The sequence below is a fragment of the Athene cunicularia genome, assembly GCF_003259725.1.
Source record: "Athene cunicularia isolate RWA chromosome 5 unlocalized genomic scaffold, athCun1 chr5_part1, whole genome shotgun sequence".
Lineage (NCBI taxonomy): Eukaryota > Metazoa > Chordata > Aves > Strigiformes > Strigidae > Athene > Athene cunicularia.
The window spans coordinates 42242699-42262888 of NW_020799101.1; the positions used below are offsets into that span (position 1 = coordinate 42242699).

General features: G+C 36.7%; 1 protein-coding gene across 4 annotated transcripts in view; it reads right to left on the minus strand.

Annotated features, from left to right (window-relative positions):
• The window catches only part of PHF21A (PHD finger protein 21A), a 139967-nt gene that overhangs the window by 99857 nt on the left and 19920 nt on the right, over positions 1-20190 (minus strand). For all 4 annotated transcript variants that reach the window (XM_026849191.1, XM_026849193.1, XM_026849194.1 and 1 more), the window contains exons 2-3: positions 8591-8631; positions 3882-4017 (exon numbers count right to left, since the gene is read on the minus strand). In XM_026849191.1, coding sequence (XP_026704992.1) covers positions 3882-3935 — 54 coding nt within the window. In that variant the 5' untranslated portion in view covers positions 3936-4017; positions 8591-8631. The remainder of the gene's footprint in view (positions 1-3881; positions 4018-8590; positions 8632-20190) is intronic.

A 20190-nucleotide genomic window follows, 5' to 3' on the forward strand; every position in this document is an offset into this window, starting at 1 on the left:
TTTTTTTTTTTTTTTTTTTAGTTGCAGTCATGTTTATTCATCACATTGCATGTGTGGAAGGGATGTGGCAAAGAACAATGTAAAGTTTGTACTTCCTTGCCCATTTGCTCATCAGAATCAGGAAAAGGAGTAAGAAAGAGAAGGACAAAACAATAAGAAAAATACATGTTTCATTCCACCTGCATTGATACCACTCAGAGAATTCAGACTTTGTCAAGTAATTATCTTTAAAAGTTTAGTTTATTTCGCATTCTAAAAATGGTACTAATCAAAAAAAAAAAAGCATAACACAAAGACAATTCAGCATCAGACCACAGGTTTACCTCTGCATTTTCCTTCTAGTACTAGCCAATAGAAGAGCACCAGCATGATGTCTATGCTGGACAAGCATAGAATATTATCTCCCATCTTGTTGCATCTCTGCTGTCTTCTAAGATTGTGTCTTAGGTTTTATAGCTAGCAACACACTTTTTTTCCCATTAATCTGCCAAAATTACTTTTTGAACCGAGGAACACACTCAAGGTTCTGTGACAATAAATTCCAAAGTTTAACTACAGGACTCTTATGTAAAAGGACCTCCCTCCTTCTTCTGAATCTGCCTCCTGATTATGCAAGCATGAAGAGCAAATAAGATTATGGAAAACCAGTATTGCCTTGAGTCAAGAGGAGTTGGAAGTTAGACTTGATGATTCTTACGGGTCTCTTCCAACTTGAGAGATCTATGATTCTGACCGTTTCTCTATTCATCTTCTTCCCACGTCTTTCTCACACCACATATTCCCCCATCAGTCATCGCTTCTTCACATTGAAAGTCTCCTCACGCACAAATCATTCCATTGCTTTGTGCGCTCTTCCCTGTACGCCTCTAGTTCATCTCTATCACCTGGAGACAAAGTTTAAAACTGCATGCAACATTCAAGTATTGTGTACTACAAGAACCCTTCCGCAATGCTAACAGCTAATTCACAGCCTGCTATTGCAGATGTAAAACTGGGACTGTTTTTCCAGAGTGCATCACTTGGCATTTATCTACATTTAATATTATTGTTTCGTCAAGCTGCCATTCAGTTTCACAGAGCTAAGGTGCTATGTTACCCTTTTGCTTACATGCTTAGCTAATTTTTCCTCAGTGCTTTCTGCCACATCAGAGTTCAACAAGCAACAAATCTGTTATTTTTTTATATGAAGTGCTTGTACAGACTCAGTCATAAGACAATAGTCAGTGACTGTAAAATGTTCATAAAGTATTGCTAAATTTATGAATCACACAATACTGCATCATCCAATCATTAAAAAAAAGTTCTTTTGCACTGACCCCAAATGCAAGCTAAATTTAAGACATTTTAGAAACTACTGATGTTTTTGCTATGAAATGAGAGAAGGAAAAGGATGTTTTAGGTTCTTTCCATACATCAGCTCAAGGAGTCATCCATGAATCCAACCTAGCTAAATATAACTCCTTAACACCTCTTGTGATCAAAACTATGAAGAGCAGATTGTTTCAAAACAATTAAGACAACACGGTAGCAGAATTAACTACTTGGATTTGATGCATCTCTTCTCAGGACAAGCAATATAGCTTTAACATGGAAGATATTTGAATATTCAGGTTACACTCTGATAGAACAAGTGAACTGGTCAGACTCCATTTATGGAGGATCCTGCAATCATCAAAATGAAAAAATGAAAAAAAAAAAGCAGCCTAAATACCTCCTTTGGGTCCTTACTGATAATTTAAGATACACTTTGCCAAAGCATCAGCATCAAAGCTTCAGACAGAGTTCTGGGGGTGAACTGGAATAGGCAGGAAACAAGGAGCTATTCTACAAACAAAAGTCCAGCCACATAGCGAGTGACCCTTTCTACAACTATGGAAGCAGTCATGGGGAACATGCTGCATCAGGAAGCTGGGAGGCTTTGCTCAGAGCTGAACTCTCTACATTGACCACAGACATCTGTCCACCACTTAAAAGGGGATAACAAACTATGACTGTATGATTGTTGGCAAGGTTTTTTAGAGTCCTCAGGAAAAAAAATATTAGATAAGATGACAAGTGAGACAATTCTCCACAAATCCTGAGTGCTGCCAAAATAAGGGTTCTCTCATATCTGTAAGTTACAGAATTCGAAGATATACAAAACAGTTCAAGCATTTTATTTGACTTTTTTTTTTTGTGACAAATCCAGTTTCATTTCTATCAGTGGCCATTTGACAAACACAGCAGTAACCGCTCGTGAATAGTTCAAGAAAAGTTTAATGAAGCATCCAACACATTGCTGCAAGTGTTATTTTCCATTGTAAAGACTTGTTCTTAGCCTTAATTATGAGAATATACAGTATCTTGGAAAAAAAAAATAAGACAGTCCTCTGATATAATGGCTTGTATAGTTTCATTAACTAAAATCAAATTTAACTGAAACTGATTTTTGGTGCAGAGATCACTTTTAATGAGGATTGGGCAAAGCTAAGGCAAAGAAAGTCAGAAAAACCTTTGGGTTTTTTTTAAAAAAAAATTTTTGGATACTTTCCAGCCTTTATCCCTGTTCATCATCATTATTATTACAAACAGATGCTAAAGATTATTCAAAATTCAGAGTCTTAAAATTTTTGGTTAGCTTAGGTGTAAAGGGGACTGATGTTAAACAAACACGAGTGTGACTAGCATTGTGAACACCATACAGCAGATAGTACTTAAAAAAATACTTACTGGCCTTAAACATTTTAATACCTGCAGCAAAATGCCATGGGTAATTTCTGAATTTCCTTACGCCCATAACAAAACTTCATTGAAGTTTTGAATGCAAGGGCCCCAGACTTTCTGAGGAGAGCTAAATACTTCTCTGTAGTTGTGGAAATTCATCTTTAGCTTTTTCAAGTTTTTCTCCCTAGCTGCAAGTTGTATTTTGTTGCAGACGACATAGCTTCATTTTACTAATCTACCCGTTCAGGTTCTTGCACCATGCTCATCACTGAAGCAACTACTGAACAAGTAACCTAGAACACTTATTTGGACAATTCACCAGGTAATTTGAAAACATTTTCCAAATGTTATATGATGAGTTACACCGATCAGTGTAACCTATCATATATTTCTTTTTATACACTATGTAATAGTTGTGAGTTTCAGATATCCAACAGAAATAGAGAACTATCTAGAAAAGGCCTCATTGACAAATTTAACATTTCAAGTTGGCAGCTACTCTGTTTATGGCTGTAACAATTTTGTTCCAAGAATTAACATGCATATGTCCTTTTATATTTGCTAAATTAGGTTTTATTATTATTTTTAATATTTCTCATTTGTATTGTAACAGAATGGAAACTGCAACTCTACTGCTATATAGTATCAAAAAGGCTACCAGTAAAAAGACCCAGCATGTAAAAATTTCTGAGGAAAACACTACAATGTTTTGGTTAGCAAAACTATACAATTACAGGTTTAGAAGGTACTAAAGTAGAATACACTCCAGAAGCACCAGATGAGACTATGCAGCACTATGCACATTTTGTTTGCAAGTTCCTCCACCATATTCTTCCATTCCAAACTGAACACTGAAATTGGCTTCAGAACATTAGAAAACCCTTCTAGACAGAAGTTGCTGAACACAGAGTTTTCAGAATGTTTTTGTCACTGCTACAAAATATATTAAAAAATCCTCACCCACAGCTTGATATGTAGATTTTTCACATTTGCTAAAAAACAACAGGTGGTGGGGTCAAAATGCAGAATACAAAATTCTGAAGTAGTTTCAAGCTTATAAAACAATTATTACTATAGTTGTAGTGTTATTACTTAATACTACCATTAGTAGTAATACTATCAGCAATATTAATGCTGCTATTACTTGAAAGTATAAAGCAACAAAACGTAAAAATTACCTGGTGAACCTGAATTTCCACTTTCAGAGCCTCCTGTAGAGTCTGCAGCTCCATTCTCTACCTTCTCCACTTTCTCTAGAAGTGTCTTTGCTGATTCTAGTGCCTTTAGTTCCTGGTTTCCTCTTTAACACCAGTGCTATTGAAAAATAAAGATTTTTGTTTTGGTTAGTGAAGGAGAGGAGTCAATTCAAAAAAAGATTATAAGGGAGTATGAATTCATCAGTGAACTATATTAAACTGCAGCTTTCTAGCCTAAACACAAACAATCTTCTGAAAACAAGAGATCTACAGGCTGTACAAAATGCCCGCCTTGCAGTCTTGTTACTTCCCACATATCCCGAAGTTGACATACTTGTCCCTTATCTTAGTTTGCAGGCAGCTATTTCCTACCAATATCCTATTGCAGTTGCATATTAAATAAGAAAATTTAACTACCAATGATGTTTTAGAAATCTGTGTGGATGAGAAAATATTCTGGAGACTAAAATTCTGCAACTCGTACAGCAGTAAGTTGTTAAACAGAATGTACTACATTAACATACTTCCATGATATTATAGAGCTGTTCTTAGATGGGATGGTCTACATGTAATTTGACAGAACATTAATGTATTAAAAACTCACTGCCTAAAGTTTGTGCTGAGTTAGTCATTTCAGTTGAAAACTGTTTTGAAGGAACACAAGACTGATATAAAGCAGCACAGGACTTTTTCAAAACCATTAATTTTAAAATCCTTTTAATCCTGGTATTCTACTTGTAGAATATGAGTATGAGTTTACCTTCTTCATTTGTACTACAAACAAATAAATCCTCCAACCTCTGACATAGAAAAGCATTATCAGCCATGCTTCTAAAAGCCTTGAAAGTTGGACAAGAGATTCTTTGTTCTGAAGTATGTTAAAAGTATCAACTTCTGAAACAGGATTAAGATTCCTGTCTCCATCCCATATAACTCAAATCACAATGGAACCTGTGTAAAAACATATATAAATACATACACATAAAAGCTATCAGAAAACATTATATAGCAATCTTTCCAGTCACTGTTCCACCCAGACACCACACATTAAAGAACTGCTGGAATGTTAAAATAGTTCCTATTCTTTTTATTTTTGAAAATTGCTCACAATTATTGCATAGGTATTGTAGCCATCTCAGAGGCCTTCATAATGGGACTTCATTGTTTTCAAAAAGGATACTGACAGCTTAGATTAGACATGTAGGCTGTAAAAAGACAGTAATTCCCATAAGTGAGAGAATTTTATTTTAATGTCTCACTACAGTAAACTGAAGTGCTGGACAAGTTTGTGAACTCCAGAAAATAAAAAAAAGAGGGGGTGTTGTTTTGTTTATTTAAATTAATTGTTTCTCTTTCCAAAGAGAATTACATTACAAAAAAAGAGAAAACTATAAAGGGCTTTTAAAAAGCATTATATTTAAACTCATTCTTTGTCAGGGCTGTCTGCTGTTAGCTTAAAGTTACTTATTTAAATAACAAAGGCTTGATCAGACTTTCTAGTCAACACATGAAATGACCTTCTGCAAGGGCCTCTCCCACATGTGACACAGACGAGCAAAAACAGCTGCCTTTGCAGCACTACTCTCTATAAAATTGTAATTTGTATCAAGGGACATGGAAATTACATATAGTTCCCTGTTCTATTACCACAAACAGTAATGAGAAAACAGAATCCCGGATTATTACTTCCACTCACTGACAAGAACAACTATAGCCTGCATTAAGTCCCTAGCATTGCAGTTCTAAAAGAAACCATGCTTCAGAAAACCACGTGGGAGACTTGGCTAACAAAAACTGGAACCTGCTGCAGAGGCAACAAGTCTTTCAGAAGCCTTGGAAATTCAATTTTGGAGGAAAAAGACAGGCAGAAGTGGCCATAGTTTCTTTCTCAGTGTGTCTTCAATGAATGAGAAGGCAGTCATGATGAATGGCTAGTATCACTCTATAAGTCCACAGTAACTTTAAAGTCGAGTGCAAAAATGCATAAGAGACAGTTAACTGAAAATATAAACAATATTCATAATTATAATACATGTGACAGTAAAGCCCAGTTCATGGGAAAAATGACACAGTACTTCTGTAAAAAAACATACAGAGATTGAGCAACTACTATTAATGCACAACTTAATTTGACAGATAGAAATGATAGTATTGACGGTTCATAAAAAAAACTAATCCAACCTAATTTCATAGATGTCTTGAACAGCTAGAAAGATTTTTCAAAATTAATTTAAGATGTTTAAGAAAAAAGTGATAGCGCTTTGCAGAAGCAACTGGTTGCTGAGCCCTAGCCAGGTTTACAGGGTGTAGACATGAACAGATGTAATTCACTGTTGTATTGAGGAACATCTATTGTGACAAGAAAAAAAAAAAACAAAAAACCACAATTCTAGTAACACACCAATCATTCAGTTTGATCCCAAAATATGTTACAATTTCAGATTTTTCTTTCATTGTAATTAAAAAAGTTAGAAGATTTTAAGATTCCTTAAAATATATTCCTTTGATATATAGAAATTTGAAGTAGGTGCCATACTATAACATCCTGAAGAATTTTTCAGTTCCTGACTGAAGTTTCCAAGAAAAGTCAAGAGAGATTAACAAACTTTTGACCTTTTTTTTTTTTTTTTATATAGGTTTTCTAATTCTTGACTCCTTCCTACTTCCCCTCCTCCAGCATTCCCATTATAGCCTCAGAGCAACTCACTTTGCAGTATCATTTACTTCCAGTTACTTTGTGCCAGCAAAGTTACACTGAAGCACATTTTAAACATAAGAAACAATCTCTGCTTCAAAACCTGTCTGGTATGTAAAGAGAAACTAACACTGCCTCATCAGCGAAGGCTACACAGTAAAGAACCATCTTTTGCAATCACCTCTGCCAGCTGCTGTATTTGTCAGCTAGTAGCACCAGTGTTCTCCCTAGTGAAAAGTGAAGCTGGTTAAGCAATTATGAGCACTTTGTTAAATTACAAATAAGATACTGTATATCTGGCATGCCATCCCCGCCGAGGCATGCATCACCACCACTTTAAAGACGAGGAAACAGGCAAAGGACGGTGAAGAATTTATTATGAGGTTCTGAAGTGTTAGAAGAATCCAAATCATTGGTGGGTGGGAGAAAGCATTAAGTAAGATGTTCATTTAAAAATCTGGTCAAGTTGTCGATTGCTGAATATGAAATCTATACAGTTGTTATTTGGTTATACCCTCCTACAACTGAAACACTCTAGGAACATGCACTTGTACCTTTCCTTCTCAAGCAGGAATAATTATGTTTGTTTTTTTTTTTTTAAATGGGATCACTCCTTTCATCCAACAAATCCTAGACTGTATTTTTCTATTTTATGTAGAATATTGTCTAGAAATTATGAAGATAGCTGGTTAAAAATAGCTAACATTTCCTTTGAAAGCAAGTACAGAACTATGTAAGCAAGTGGCCACACATTTTATGAGTGCAGAAGTCTTCAATATTTTTAACCTTTATTCTTTCACACTTAACTTCAAACGAAGATTTTAAAAACTTAAGTCCAGTGGCATTACAAACTACCCAGAATACCACATCCAAAGATGTATAAAACCATCCCTGAATTAATCATAAAACACTATATTTTCCACCCTACCCTTATGACAGTGGAATTATTTTAATTAAAAAGGTTGTAGATTATTGAAATTGCATGGATGGGTTGGTCTGCAAACATCCTTCATCCCATTAGCTTTTGAAGGAAATCATGCAACTGCCTTGTTCAGTGCTGGAATCAGTGATTTCTAGAAGGAAAGCAGAGGATTGTGGAGTACATGCATCTCTTGTACATCTAGACATACTCCCAAAGCTCAGCCAGAAAGAGCACAGAGAACAAGAGGTGAATTTGCCATTCTTTGGATTGAATTCAGCTATGGGAGGCAGCAGTCCTCCATTCATTTTATTGCTAGCATATATTTGTTATAAATAATCCCTTATTTCTTATGTGGTTGCTTCAAGACTTAAAATTTCATACTCAGATAAGTACCCCAATGCACCACAGTTAAGGTAGTAGATGCTTATATACTATATAAATATTCAGAGACTGAATGAAGCCTTAAATTCTACAGTAATCATGTTAAGTGCATTAGCGCTTCTCTATTATTATCTCAATTAAATACAATCCACATTAGAACATCTAAAATATCACAAAGCTATTTAAACTACAGCTATTTTGGAAACTACACTAGAAACACAGCTGACAAGGTATATATTTGAGATATAGATATAGATATATATACACATACATACACGAAAACAAAGGTAGGAGCCACACAAAAGCCATGAATGCCTTCTATGTGTCTGGAAGGACTCTTGAATAGTTTAGAATTTTAGGCAGAAGTATTTCTGCGCCAAAAATCCCTACAAATAAATTTGGTTTTCACATTACACAGAAAAAAAACCCAAACCATTATTATTTTTGAGTGGATGAATTTAAACGTCCACTGTACTTACAGACTCTTGGGTCCAAATCTCAGCCCTACAGTGATTGTATTTATAGGACTGGGGCTTCCATCAGTAACATTTACTTTTTAAGATTTGATTTCTGAATATAAGAATAGATAGGATTTCATTTCAGTAAACATCAAACTTTTCCAGGAATGGATGCCAGATCTTCGTATCATCTATTCTTAGGTAAACCATCTTAGCCCTGGAAAGAAGTACTTACCAGCTTTGAGAAAGTTATTCCCTTCAGCTCTCTACTCCCTCCTACAAAGAAAAACAACAAAATATAATTACACACAGTTTAACTACAGTTTGAAAAAAGAAAAATAAAATTCAAATATTTGGAAAGTTGGAGGGGGTAGGAGTTTGGGTTTTGGGGAGGGGGTTTTTCATTGGGCTTTTTTTTGGGGGTTTGGGCATTTGGTTTTTAGCATTTTTTTTAAAAAGCTGAAGTTAACTATAAAATACCACCTGGAAAGAAAATCCATTTGACATGGAAGGGAAAACTAAGGAGACCTGCAAATCTAACTTAGATTAGAATACAACCTATTACTGTCACTAATGGAAGAAGAGATGACAGGTACAAGCTTTCCTAGTTCTGAGCAAAGCCTGTGTGTGGGAAATACCTCCTCTCCATCACATTTATTAACATCCAAATCACAAGCCCTGCCAGCTGCCACAACCAAATACGACAAGGTTACCCACCCCAGACATTTGCCCACCACCTCTACTAGAGGTTATAGCAACGCAACAAAGATGGTAGAGCAGGTGGTGTGTCAGTGCAGTCACTAGAGCTCAAATCCCAGAGTACTAATGTTAACTGAAATCAATGGCAGTTTAAGCTAATATGCTAGGTCATGAACTGTGGAGGCCAAGAAGATACACTGCCCGTTACACTGCCTGTGTCAGGGGAAGAACGTTTAGCAGAGGAGCAAGGTAGTACCTCTGAAATCATCCTCGTATGAATCATAAAAAGCTCTTGAGTCATAGTCCTAAAAAGATAGCTAAAATATAAGTAATAACTCATTTGCTCAATTACTCTTCCTGAAGCTTCCTAAAAAAAGCTTCCAAAATACTCTAATTTTCTAGTAAAATACTAGAATATTAGCATATTTTAAGCTTCAACTCCACAGCTAACAAGATATTTGCAGAAATGTTTCTATCCACACACAAGTCATCACAAAGCTGAAGTTTAAGCCCCAGCCTGATGAATAGATAGAGTAGCAGAAAGCCACAGAATCATCTCTCACTCAGTGGAGAGACCAGCATAAGTGGAGGAGTTTACATTTACTAACCAGCAGAGCCAGGGTGCTGATGAACAGCAAGAACAGAACAGAAAACAGGAAGTCTACTGCTGGTAGTGACTGTACCATCGCTCTCAGTCTCAAATTTTATTGTGCATTTTGAGCAACAAAATATTACAAAAGTTAAATTAATTTTAGAGCCATTTCAGGTTAATTTACATAACACCCAACTGTTGAAGTGGTAGGTTAGGAACTGGGGAATATGGACTGGTTTGAGGCTATATACAAATTTATTTTGTATATAAATATACAAGCACATTTGCTCTGGATGATACAGAATTTGAAATAACCTTGTTGTTGAGGGTGCTGAAGAGACAGGTGTGATTCTCAAACTCTACTAGTTTCTTCTTTGATACTAAAACCTTAGTTGTCACTGCCACCTCCCACTATCAATCAGTTATTTAATTGGTTAAAAAAAAAAAAAATCTACAGAGAAAGCTTCATCATGCAAGCACTAGCCATCCTCTTCAACAAGCAACTAGAACTGTATCTCCATGCTATTAATAAAAAGTAATTTAAAAAAAAAAAAAATCTCACTGCTGTAGATAACTCTGGAAAGCTAAACAAACCAGTCAGTACTATGCATCTGCAAATACAGTCTTTGAATGAAAGTGTGATTTTTATTTTAAAAAGTATCAATTTACTTGTAGCACAAGTATGCACATAAACTGAAAACTGTCACTTAAAAATAACAGCATGATTAACTGTTCTTTCCTTCCTTGTTTCCCCCTACGTAGAGACTCGCCTCCATAGCAGGACCCTAGCTTCACCAAGGCTGAACTGTACACAAAAAAGCTGCACAGTTACAAACCTTTGGATTGCATTTATCTAAGCTGTAAGGCTGCAACCCCAGGCTGAGAACCCAGGGGCTCCCGGGGACAAAGTTAGGAACACCAGGAGTTTAATCGTGACTATCCGAGTGATTTGCTGTGTTGCCTTGGAGAAGTCACTTACAGAGGACCTAGACAGAGAATGGAAATATATTTGCATCCTCTGCTGTACATAAATTTACTACAGGCTTTTTCTTAAGTGTTCAGAACAGGTTAACGTTTGAAATCAAAGCCTTTGGAAATACAAAATACTTTAAATCTGCTCTCATGCAAGTATAGTATTTTTACTGGCATCTCCGCCTCATTTAGCAGAGGGGACAAGCTTAAAGAATGAATTATCAGTTGAATAATTTCTTTTCATTCTGACTTTCCAGCTTGCATGCTGTTTTTAATTCAACATCTAAGCTCAACAACAAATAAACAACTGGTTTCTTCATACACACTAACAAGAGCCGCAGAGAAAAACTTGTGTCTGATACAGACAAGTTTTCTCAGATAAGGAACTGAGACAGAGAGATGAAGAACAAACATCCAAGATTGGTTAACTTCAAGAATCTTAGACAGTTTTTCCATTGCTCTTAACATTTATATATTAGAGAACAGTTTATGACCAACTAAATCTGCAGCTTCGGTTCTTGACAATTCTCTGCACTGGGAACCAACACAGAATAGTATTAATGAAAAAGGTACCAGATAAATTCCACTCTATAGATGAAATGAGATTATTTCTTGTTCACAGCAGGACTACATACACAAACTCACACCGCCTCTCTCACTACAAAACAGATTAGAAAGTTAAGATTAGACAGCTCACTATCACTCATATCAACAGAGGTCTGAGGAATTTAGCGTTTTGCAGGATTTCTTAAGAAAAATTTCAGCAAGTAGAAATGTATCATGAAATCTCAGGTATTCATTTTACTGAGGTTGCCTTCTGCAGGCTCTAGAAACACGTGCTGTAAGATACCCAGGTAGGGGTCTGCATGGCTAACTCTCAGATTACTACAGTAAATTCTGCAATATTTGGGGTTTTTTAAAACCCCAGCTCTGAGAGTCATATTTCTATACCCACCTCTGCTTTCTATTAAAAACACTGCCGCCTTCTGAAAACATATATATGAACAGAAGAAAAGCTTGAGCAATGCTTACCTATGTTTACTACAAGCTAAAAATTAGCATTAACCAAATAAAACATCAAAGTTTTAGAAATACATTTTTCTTAGTTAGACTGACTTTAGAATCTGGTGTCAATGTTACTAACAGGAAGGGTAGTTTGATATATACATACACTTAGAGTAATTCCCCCTCCTTCCCCACACCCCCAACCAACCAGGCTCTTTTCAACAATTCTATACAATATATGTAAGGAAAAATATACCACCATTACCAAAACAATCATATTCTGCAGATCAACTTTAAATTTGTTGTTGAAGTTTTTAAATAAGGAGAAAAGTTATTAATTTCATGAGACTGTTATGAAAACAAAGACGTCAAACAAAAAACTCCTATATTTTAAGGCTTGGTAGCCTCCGAGGACATCAGAAGAACTACACATGGTGGTTAAACATTTTAACATACAGCACCTGAAGGTTTAAGACTATTTAAATGCTAAGCATCTGTACATTAAGATGTTTGATTACATCAATGAGATACTTATTACTACCTTTAAGTTACACAATAAAGCTTATGCTACTGTAACCAGAGACTCATTTGGAAAAAATGGGAGAAATGAAAAGTCATGTTTAGCCATTTTTAGTTAGCATTTTTCCCAACTCTAGAAGCCAGCATGTTTACTGTTAGACCATGTAATTTTAATCAGGAAATTTATGTAACATATCACATTATAATATTTAATTATGGAATTTTTACTTTTTGCCAATAGGAACTCAGCGGTGCTCAGTGCACAGGATGGACTCATGAGAAAGGACTAATTGCTGTGCACAGGCAACTGTGAGCCTGACATTCTTTCATATTTCAGAGCAATGCTTGACAGTATTAAGGGTAAAGCATTAATTAAAATTAGGGGCGGGGGGTGTGTGTGGGTGTGTGTGTGTGTGTGTGTGTGTGTGTTGGTGCAAAATACACTGCACACAGAAGGGATTAACAGTTTCCTGTGGACCTCTGTCTTTACATGTGAACTCAACACAAAAGCTCTCCTTCCTATATTTGAAATGCGTATGTATATAGAGCGCATTCTATCAGTATCTTCTAGGAAAACAAGTCATAATAGTTACTTTACTGTGATTTTCAAGTCAGAAATGAAACCATTCATATTCCTTAACAGGACAGGATTTCTGCTATCTCAAGAGACAGGAGGTATATAAGCTATTTCAAATTACATTATTATAAGGCTCACGTTCCCATGACCGTTGTTAGCAGCGCTGGTGCCGTTGCTTCCATGACTAAAAACAAGCCTCCCATGTGCCAGCACAGGGAATCTGATCTTGCCGTTATGCTGCTGCTGGGAGAACTCCCAGTCAGCCCCAGGAACACATGCCAGGCAGGGGGTAAAGGGGCCAACAGGATTGCCCAAGATAACTAAGACTGCACTGAAGTATACTAGCCATGCCTTCCAGTTTGTCTGCACAACTCCTTCATAACTTCTCTCTCTTCCTCCTCCCTATCCCCACGCAATACTGGTAAATAACTCCCACGAAAATGGTCAAGAAGCCTGGATTTTCTATTGATGGATGCTGACAACTCACAAGATTCAGACTACAAACTTCAGTTCTGCCTCCAAGTTCTTTCTGCTGCTATGATTAGCCATGAAACAGATGCAATTTGGAGTTTAAGACACCAGAAGCTGATTTCATTTGGGGATAGATTGCTTCACCTTCTCTAAAACAGTTTATAAAACCATCAAACTAAGTTTAAATGGGAGTGTGTGACACCATCATTCGTCTTTGCAGAAGCAGTACTATATTTAACATATAGAAACTGAGCTAAAAGACTCATTACAGCTAAAAAGACCATCTCTATTGTAAAGGCAAAGCTACTTCACAAGCTGATTTTTAAAATATCAGCCAAAACTTGCCATGCCAGTCAAACACACACAGGCAGACAAAGATTACCCTCTTAGCTCTGCTTGTCCTACGACTACAGCTCTAACAGGCATTAGTAACTCTTCCTGAACGCAGTCTTTCCTGGCATCTAGGGAGTGGGGTAGGGGATGAGATCACACTCTCTAGCAAAATAAAAAAACCCACATTTGGCCTAGTGGAAAGTTAGCACAAGTATGTTTTAAAATCTCAGGAATGCCTCTCACCTGAGCAGATTTAAGGTATGTAGCTTTGCACACTTTGCCCACGCACAAACCCCTCTTCTTTGAACAGTCTCAGCATATTTCTTGAATCAGAGAAGCATGTCCTAAAGCCACTTAGAGTTGAAAAGGAAAAAGTTTGCATCATTTAACTCACCAAGGATTAACCATTTAAGCTATCTTTAAAATAAAACACTCATCCTCCCACTTCCCAAACACATACACTTTCCCTCATTCTAAAGGGAAAAGAGTGCTGCAATTTAGAACAAAACAACCCACAACAAATTCAACTCCCTGCTTTTCTATTTCCTTCAATACGATAAACAAGGCATTCAGGGAAACATATTTTTCTTTAAATAAAAACTAAACTAGAAAACTACAGAATGTCTGCATTTCTAACCTATGATCATTAGTAAGTCCAGCAGAATTTCTTCCTGACTTGATACTAAGAGCTCAGTGTATTCCCCATCTAACCCCTTCTAACATTCATAAAATTATCAGCAGTACAATTCTGCTTTTTGTACCCAGAAACCAGTGTATGGGGATGTTTTACAGCATTGTTTCATTCAAAAGTTCTTGTACTGCATACAGAGAAATACGAACAAGAATGCTAAGCCTCACTTTGCTTAGTGAGTTACCATTCATCAGTTTTTAGAGAAACACAAACCCACCTTCTATGCAGTGTGGCTAAATTCCTGCTCAGGTAAAAAGCTGGGGAACCTGAACTTTTATTTTAGTTAATTACTTCATTATTTAGAAGGACTGTTAATCTGTACAATACACTAAGAGGAACCCCCCAGTCCTAGTTAAGTGTGCAATCTTATGCTTTAGTAACAGTACAACAGTAAAGTTTCACAGTTGAAGCAAGGAGCTACAGAATTTTTTGAAAAAAAAGAGATTTATATGATGTAATGATAGATCAGTGGAAGGCAGAGTTTGGCGTTTGTTTCTAAAAACATTTTGCTGAATTCTGCCACGTTTCACAGGGTTTCTGGAAATAGGGTTTGTTTTTTAAAGTAAACAAAGGTTATCAATTAAACTTCAAAAGATGCCAGTTCATCTGTTAAATCTTAAAACTGCAATTTTTCTTTTTCAATTATTTTCAATTTATTTACAAAGTATACATAAAGATGGGAGGGGAAAAAAAAGATGGAAAGTCAGTAGAAAACAACTGTCGTCCCCTCCTAGCTCTACTAGCCCAGTCCCAGTTTTGTCTCAAAATTTATAAGAAATTCAAAGATATTTGGAGGTTGACGTTTCAGTTGTTTGGATTATTTTTTTTTTAATAACATGCCTAGAAAAATTAGTCCATTAATCCCTACTGTTCTTAAGGTGTGTTGGAAATGTCTCATTCCCGTCACTGCAAAGTTTCAGCCTTCCTTTCTACTTCAGAGACAAAGAACTATTTGGGGAAAAGGAGAACTACTTTCTAGAAAGAACACACGGAATAAATCCTAGTAACTGATTTAACAACTGAAGATGTAAGGAGTAAGAAAAAAATTAAGAAAAACTCGACTCCCATACTGATTGAAGTTCACCCCCACCCCCAAATTCCAGTAAGAATGAAGGGATGTCTGATTTTTCAAAAACTTCATTTTTTCAAATTTTATTCTTTTAAACATGAGGAGAGATTTCATATTGAGTGCCAAACTATTTTCCCCTTTGAGCAATCCACTTTATCTTGGAAAGAACTGGCTTGCGGGAACGATGCGTTAGTGAGGCAGAAGTGCCTTAAGAGTTTTGGGAAGAGGTCCAGAGTACAAAAGGAGACGATCTGGGTAGTGCTGCAAGACTGCAGGCATGAAATGCAGAACTAGAGGTATCTCTGACTATCACTGGAAGGGCTACTGTACTTCTCATGGGGAGAACTTCAGGTATGTGCACATCTACTTATTGAAACTATTATTTGAATTTTATCTCTGTAACAGAAATGTTCAGAGGAAAAAAAAAAAAGAAAAGAAAAGCAGCCAACACCTCAACCACGAAATAGTGACATTCAAGGACAACTACAGCCTTCCATTTCCACAGCAGAAAGAAGTGCTATTAACTCAATCTGCCAGCAGGGGGAAATGACAAACAAGTGAAAAAAAAAAAAAAAAAAAAAAACACTAAAGATGAGGAATAAAATTAAAAAAAAACCAAACCAATCCCACCCCCCAACACACATATCCTCAGCGGTTGGTTAAGGAAGAGAAAGATTCTGCTCCTGGAGAGGGGAGGCAGGATAAAGGAAGTACATATGACTCAAAGTAATGAGTACTTTGCTCATTCTTCCAGGCTTTGGAGAGGAAACAGTGAAAGTGCTAGTCCAAAATATCAGCATTTAAGAACAGCAGCAGCAAGCAAAAACATGCTTTCAGTTTCAGTGTTAGCACAGAGTGACTGCAAATCAATTAAAGGTTTCTTAAATCTAGCGTTTCAATGAAGAGCAAAGTTTTGTGGTTACACAACTGGGAGAACTGAGGTGAAAGAATATGAATTTTTAAAGGACTATCCAACATGAATGTATGAACTAATTTATTTAAAGTGAACACATATATTCTAGAAAATCATTCCGCATTACAGAAGACTTCCTATTACATTTATACAGAATCCCAGGAGTCCGGACTTTTTTTCGCTGAAGAGATTTCAAAACAGCAGGGGTCCCATTAGACACCCTGTTTTTCCTTCTACCTTATAAATATTATCTGTACACCATTTCCATGGTTACAAAATATAGTGAAAAACCACTTAAAGGAAATATCAGTTAAGGGAATAAATCTGTGTTAAACATATTTTGATGAAGGGCAACATGTAGGAAACAGACACAATTACACAATGCATTTTAAAATTAAGAAATAGAAAACCAAAATGTGAAAATTTGTTGTACAAAAATCTAACATGCATTTACAATGAAAGGAAGACCCTGCAGTCACAAGGACTTTCAGTTTAAAGCATCAGAGGCTAAGAATTACAAAGAGCAACAGGGACATTTCTAGTGACAGATGTACAGAGATTAGCTACACAAGTTTCTACTGATGTTACCTTCCCACAAATATCAGACAGAAGCTAGGTACACATGCACTAATAAACAAACATCAAAAAATGCAGATAAACTGTGATTAGTGATTGTATGGTAGGGCACCTTACAATAACAAGTAACCTTTTATACTTCCATATTTATAAAGTTCTTTCAAATATCAGATGCTGTACTCTCAGTAAAGTTCTTCCCTCAGCGTGTCCATGAAACCTGCTAACTGAATGACAGTTCAAGCATGCACAAGGAAAGATTAGACTAACAGTACATCAAGTGGTTTAATTAAATCCCAGATCTGCTCAGAGTTCATAGTTCTACCTCCAGTTTGTCTAGTTTAATCTATCCTGCAGGTGGAACACTCCCACAGGCAGCTAATCTGACCAAGGCGCTCTCCTTTCTTTATGTAGTCTTGCAGCTGTGAAGTCCCACACCAGCAGTCCCCACACTTTTTCTGGGGGGAGTGGAGGGTGAGGGCATGTCACACTCCACAAAGTTGAAGCCATTCACAGATGGGTCTGGGGAGCACCAAGCACAACCTAAAGCAGCAGGAGCACTGGGCTAGCAGCAGAAGCGAGGCCCTCCTTCCCTCCTTCAGCAGTCATCGAGTTCCAGTGTGCAAGAGTGGGCAAGAGATGGAGCACTTGGCTGCTCTCCTTCTTAACTAAAGCAATCATCAAGGAGCCATCCCTCACTTTCCCCACCTGGTCAGAAGTTTGGCTTGCAAGTTATGTTTTCAGTGATCCAGTCACGTAGACACATTCTCACATTCTTTTCATTTTGAGACTTGAAGACCTACGGGAACAACTGGGGAAAAAGAGGCATCCGAGTTTGCCAGTCATCTGAATTCTGTATGTTCTGCTTGTTACTCAGGCAGAATAGAAATCACTGTTATTTTCTGCTTATCCTCATTATGGCACAAGGAATAAGAGTTCTTTACTTGTTTACTATATCGTCCAGAAAAAGACTGTAAAAAGGTCAAGGAGAAAAATCATCATTCAAAACGTACTTTAAACACTAAAATTAAAACAACCTGTGCTGGTGTTGCTATGGGTCAACTTTCATGTCAATATACTGAAACAAGTACTGGTCCACGCTTCCTGTCCAGCACAGTTCTTATAATAAACTGGCATCTTCAATTTAATTGTTTTAGCACATGCATTAAAAATAAACCATTTCATGTATATAAAGTACAGCGGCATGAATTTGAAAATTAGCTGCTAATGTACGTTGTGTTCTGTATTTTATGATACTAAAAAAAGAATATAGGAGCTCATTTTATCTTTCGAAAAACTTTTGTTTTAACAGGAAGTGAGATGGCTCAGAATGAGAAACTATACATAAATTCTTGCCTTTACAACACTACAGATCACTAGCTCTATTATGTCACAGGCTTCCGAATAATTGTCAGAAGACAATATGAAAATGATTTGTTATTGAACAGATGTTCACATGACAGAAGTATCAAAGAACAACCAATTGTTTCTTAATCTGTCTTCAGACTTTAAGAACAAGATGAAAAAGGTAATGCTTCTCAGGTGCTAGAATTTTTTTTTCTAGAAAAAAATACCAACAATTTAATTTCACACAGATCTATGCAAAAAAGTCTCAGACTTCTGTTGATTCTGTTGGGTGCTCTGAACCCTGTAAAAGGCAGCTGGGACCCTCTGCTGCTACCAGAAAGGTATCACATTTTCCTCTACTCTTGAATAAATACAACACCTGTTCTAAGTACAGCCTGCTAACACTCACTAAAAAACATTCTCATTCTACATTTTAATTTGATTTGCTTTTTAGTCAAAGTCATTTTATTTCACCAGCTATTATTTCATTATACTACGTGGTCATTTTGGCATTCCTGATCTCCTGAGGAAAGAGACCCACTAAAAAACAAACAAACAAGGAAGACCAGCTTAAGACCCTCTAACAATAAGTACAGTACACTCTGTGTATAGATTAAATAAAGAAAATAAACAGCATTAGGGTTTTCATGAGTTTCTAGGTTTGTGTACTGATAAATCATGATAGAGCACTTAAAGGCATCAACATGTTTTACAAGTAGTCTAAATAAAAAGGCTGTAAACAGAATTAGGTAAAACACGCTTGTTTCAAACTCTGAACTAAACAGGATATTGAAAGCTCCTTTCGCTCCCCCTCTATCCCAAAATAAAAGCGTGAGTGAGAAGGGATTTCATTACATTCTTAGAACTGTTATAAGCAAAGTCAAATCCAGCCATTCGCATTTAGCATGCAGGCTGTACACACTCCCAAGTACGTCACACTGAGAAAACACGCTTGCCGAGCTATCTGCCTTCCCAAGGCCTCCAACGCAACTGTCGCTAGGCCTAAATCAGGTAGGCTCTGTGTGCTGTGCTGCTGCAGATGAGCAGGAGTCCACCCCTTCTTCCCATTCCCCTTCAGATTTAAACTACTAGATCATTCCAGCATCAGCTTTTTTACTCTGCTTCCTTTAGCTATGGTGTCTGTATTTAAAAAGACGAGGGTATCACAGTTTACTGTGCAAGATTTGGCCCTAATTTTTCTTCTTCTTTACTACACCAGCTACCCTGCAGCTTCTAAGCCACCGTCAGCTGTTGTTTTTTGTTCTTGAATGCAACAGGACTTAGTCTGCCAGGCTGCATCACCGTTTTCACAGCATACCTCTAAGGGGAAGAAATCCCTGCTTGCTTGCTTCCTGCTGGGCTCTGAACATTCAGATTTTCCCATTCTCTCAACAGATACACAAGTCCAACACTAGGTCAATATTCACATATTTCTCGCTCTTTCAACACCAATTCCTAACTCCCTTGTTCATTTTCATATAAATCTATTAAATAAAAGTGCAATTAAGTGGTGGCCCAAGTACCTTCAAAGTGGTCTCTTACAGAGAACTTGATTTCTCTGTCAGGTTAATCCCATTCTGACAACTGCTTTAAGCCTTTACCTAATTCAGCATTTTTATGCTTTTAGGATTCCTAATCTACCTTGTAGCTTTACAACACCCGGGTTGAGAAAAAATACCTCAACCTTTGTCTCTATATAGCATGAACTTTCCCATCCAGGTAAAATGGAACAACACTGAGATAAACCCCACATTTTCTAATAGCTTTACCCTGAATTACATTTTCACTAAAGTACTTGATGCAACACAGTTGTATGACACCAACACAAAACTACCGGGGAAACACAACAGCATAAACTACGGTATAGTCTCAAAATTAATCTTCACCAGCCCAAACAAAAAGGGGTAATAGTCTGGAGGTCAAACATATCAGAATGTTACATTATACAAAAAAATGCCACACCCAAACCCAACACAAACTTTAAAGAACACTAAGAATTAGAGGTAAGTACCGAAATACACATCTTACCTGAATATTGCAGGCAAAAAATGGTTTCATTGTACTTAAAAAAAAT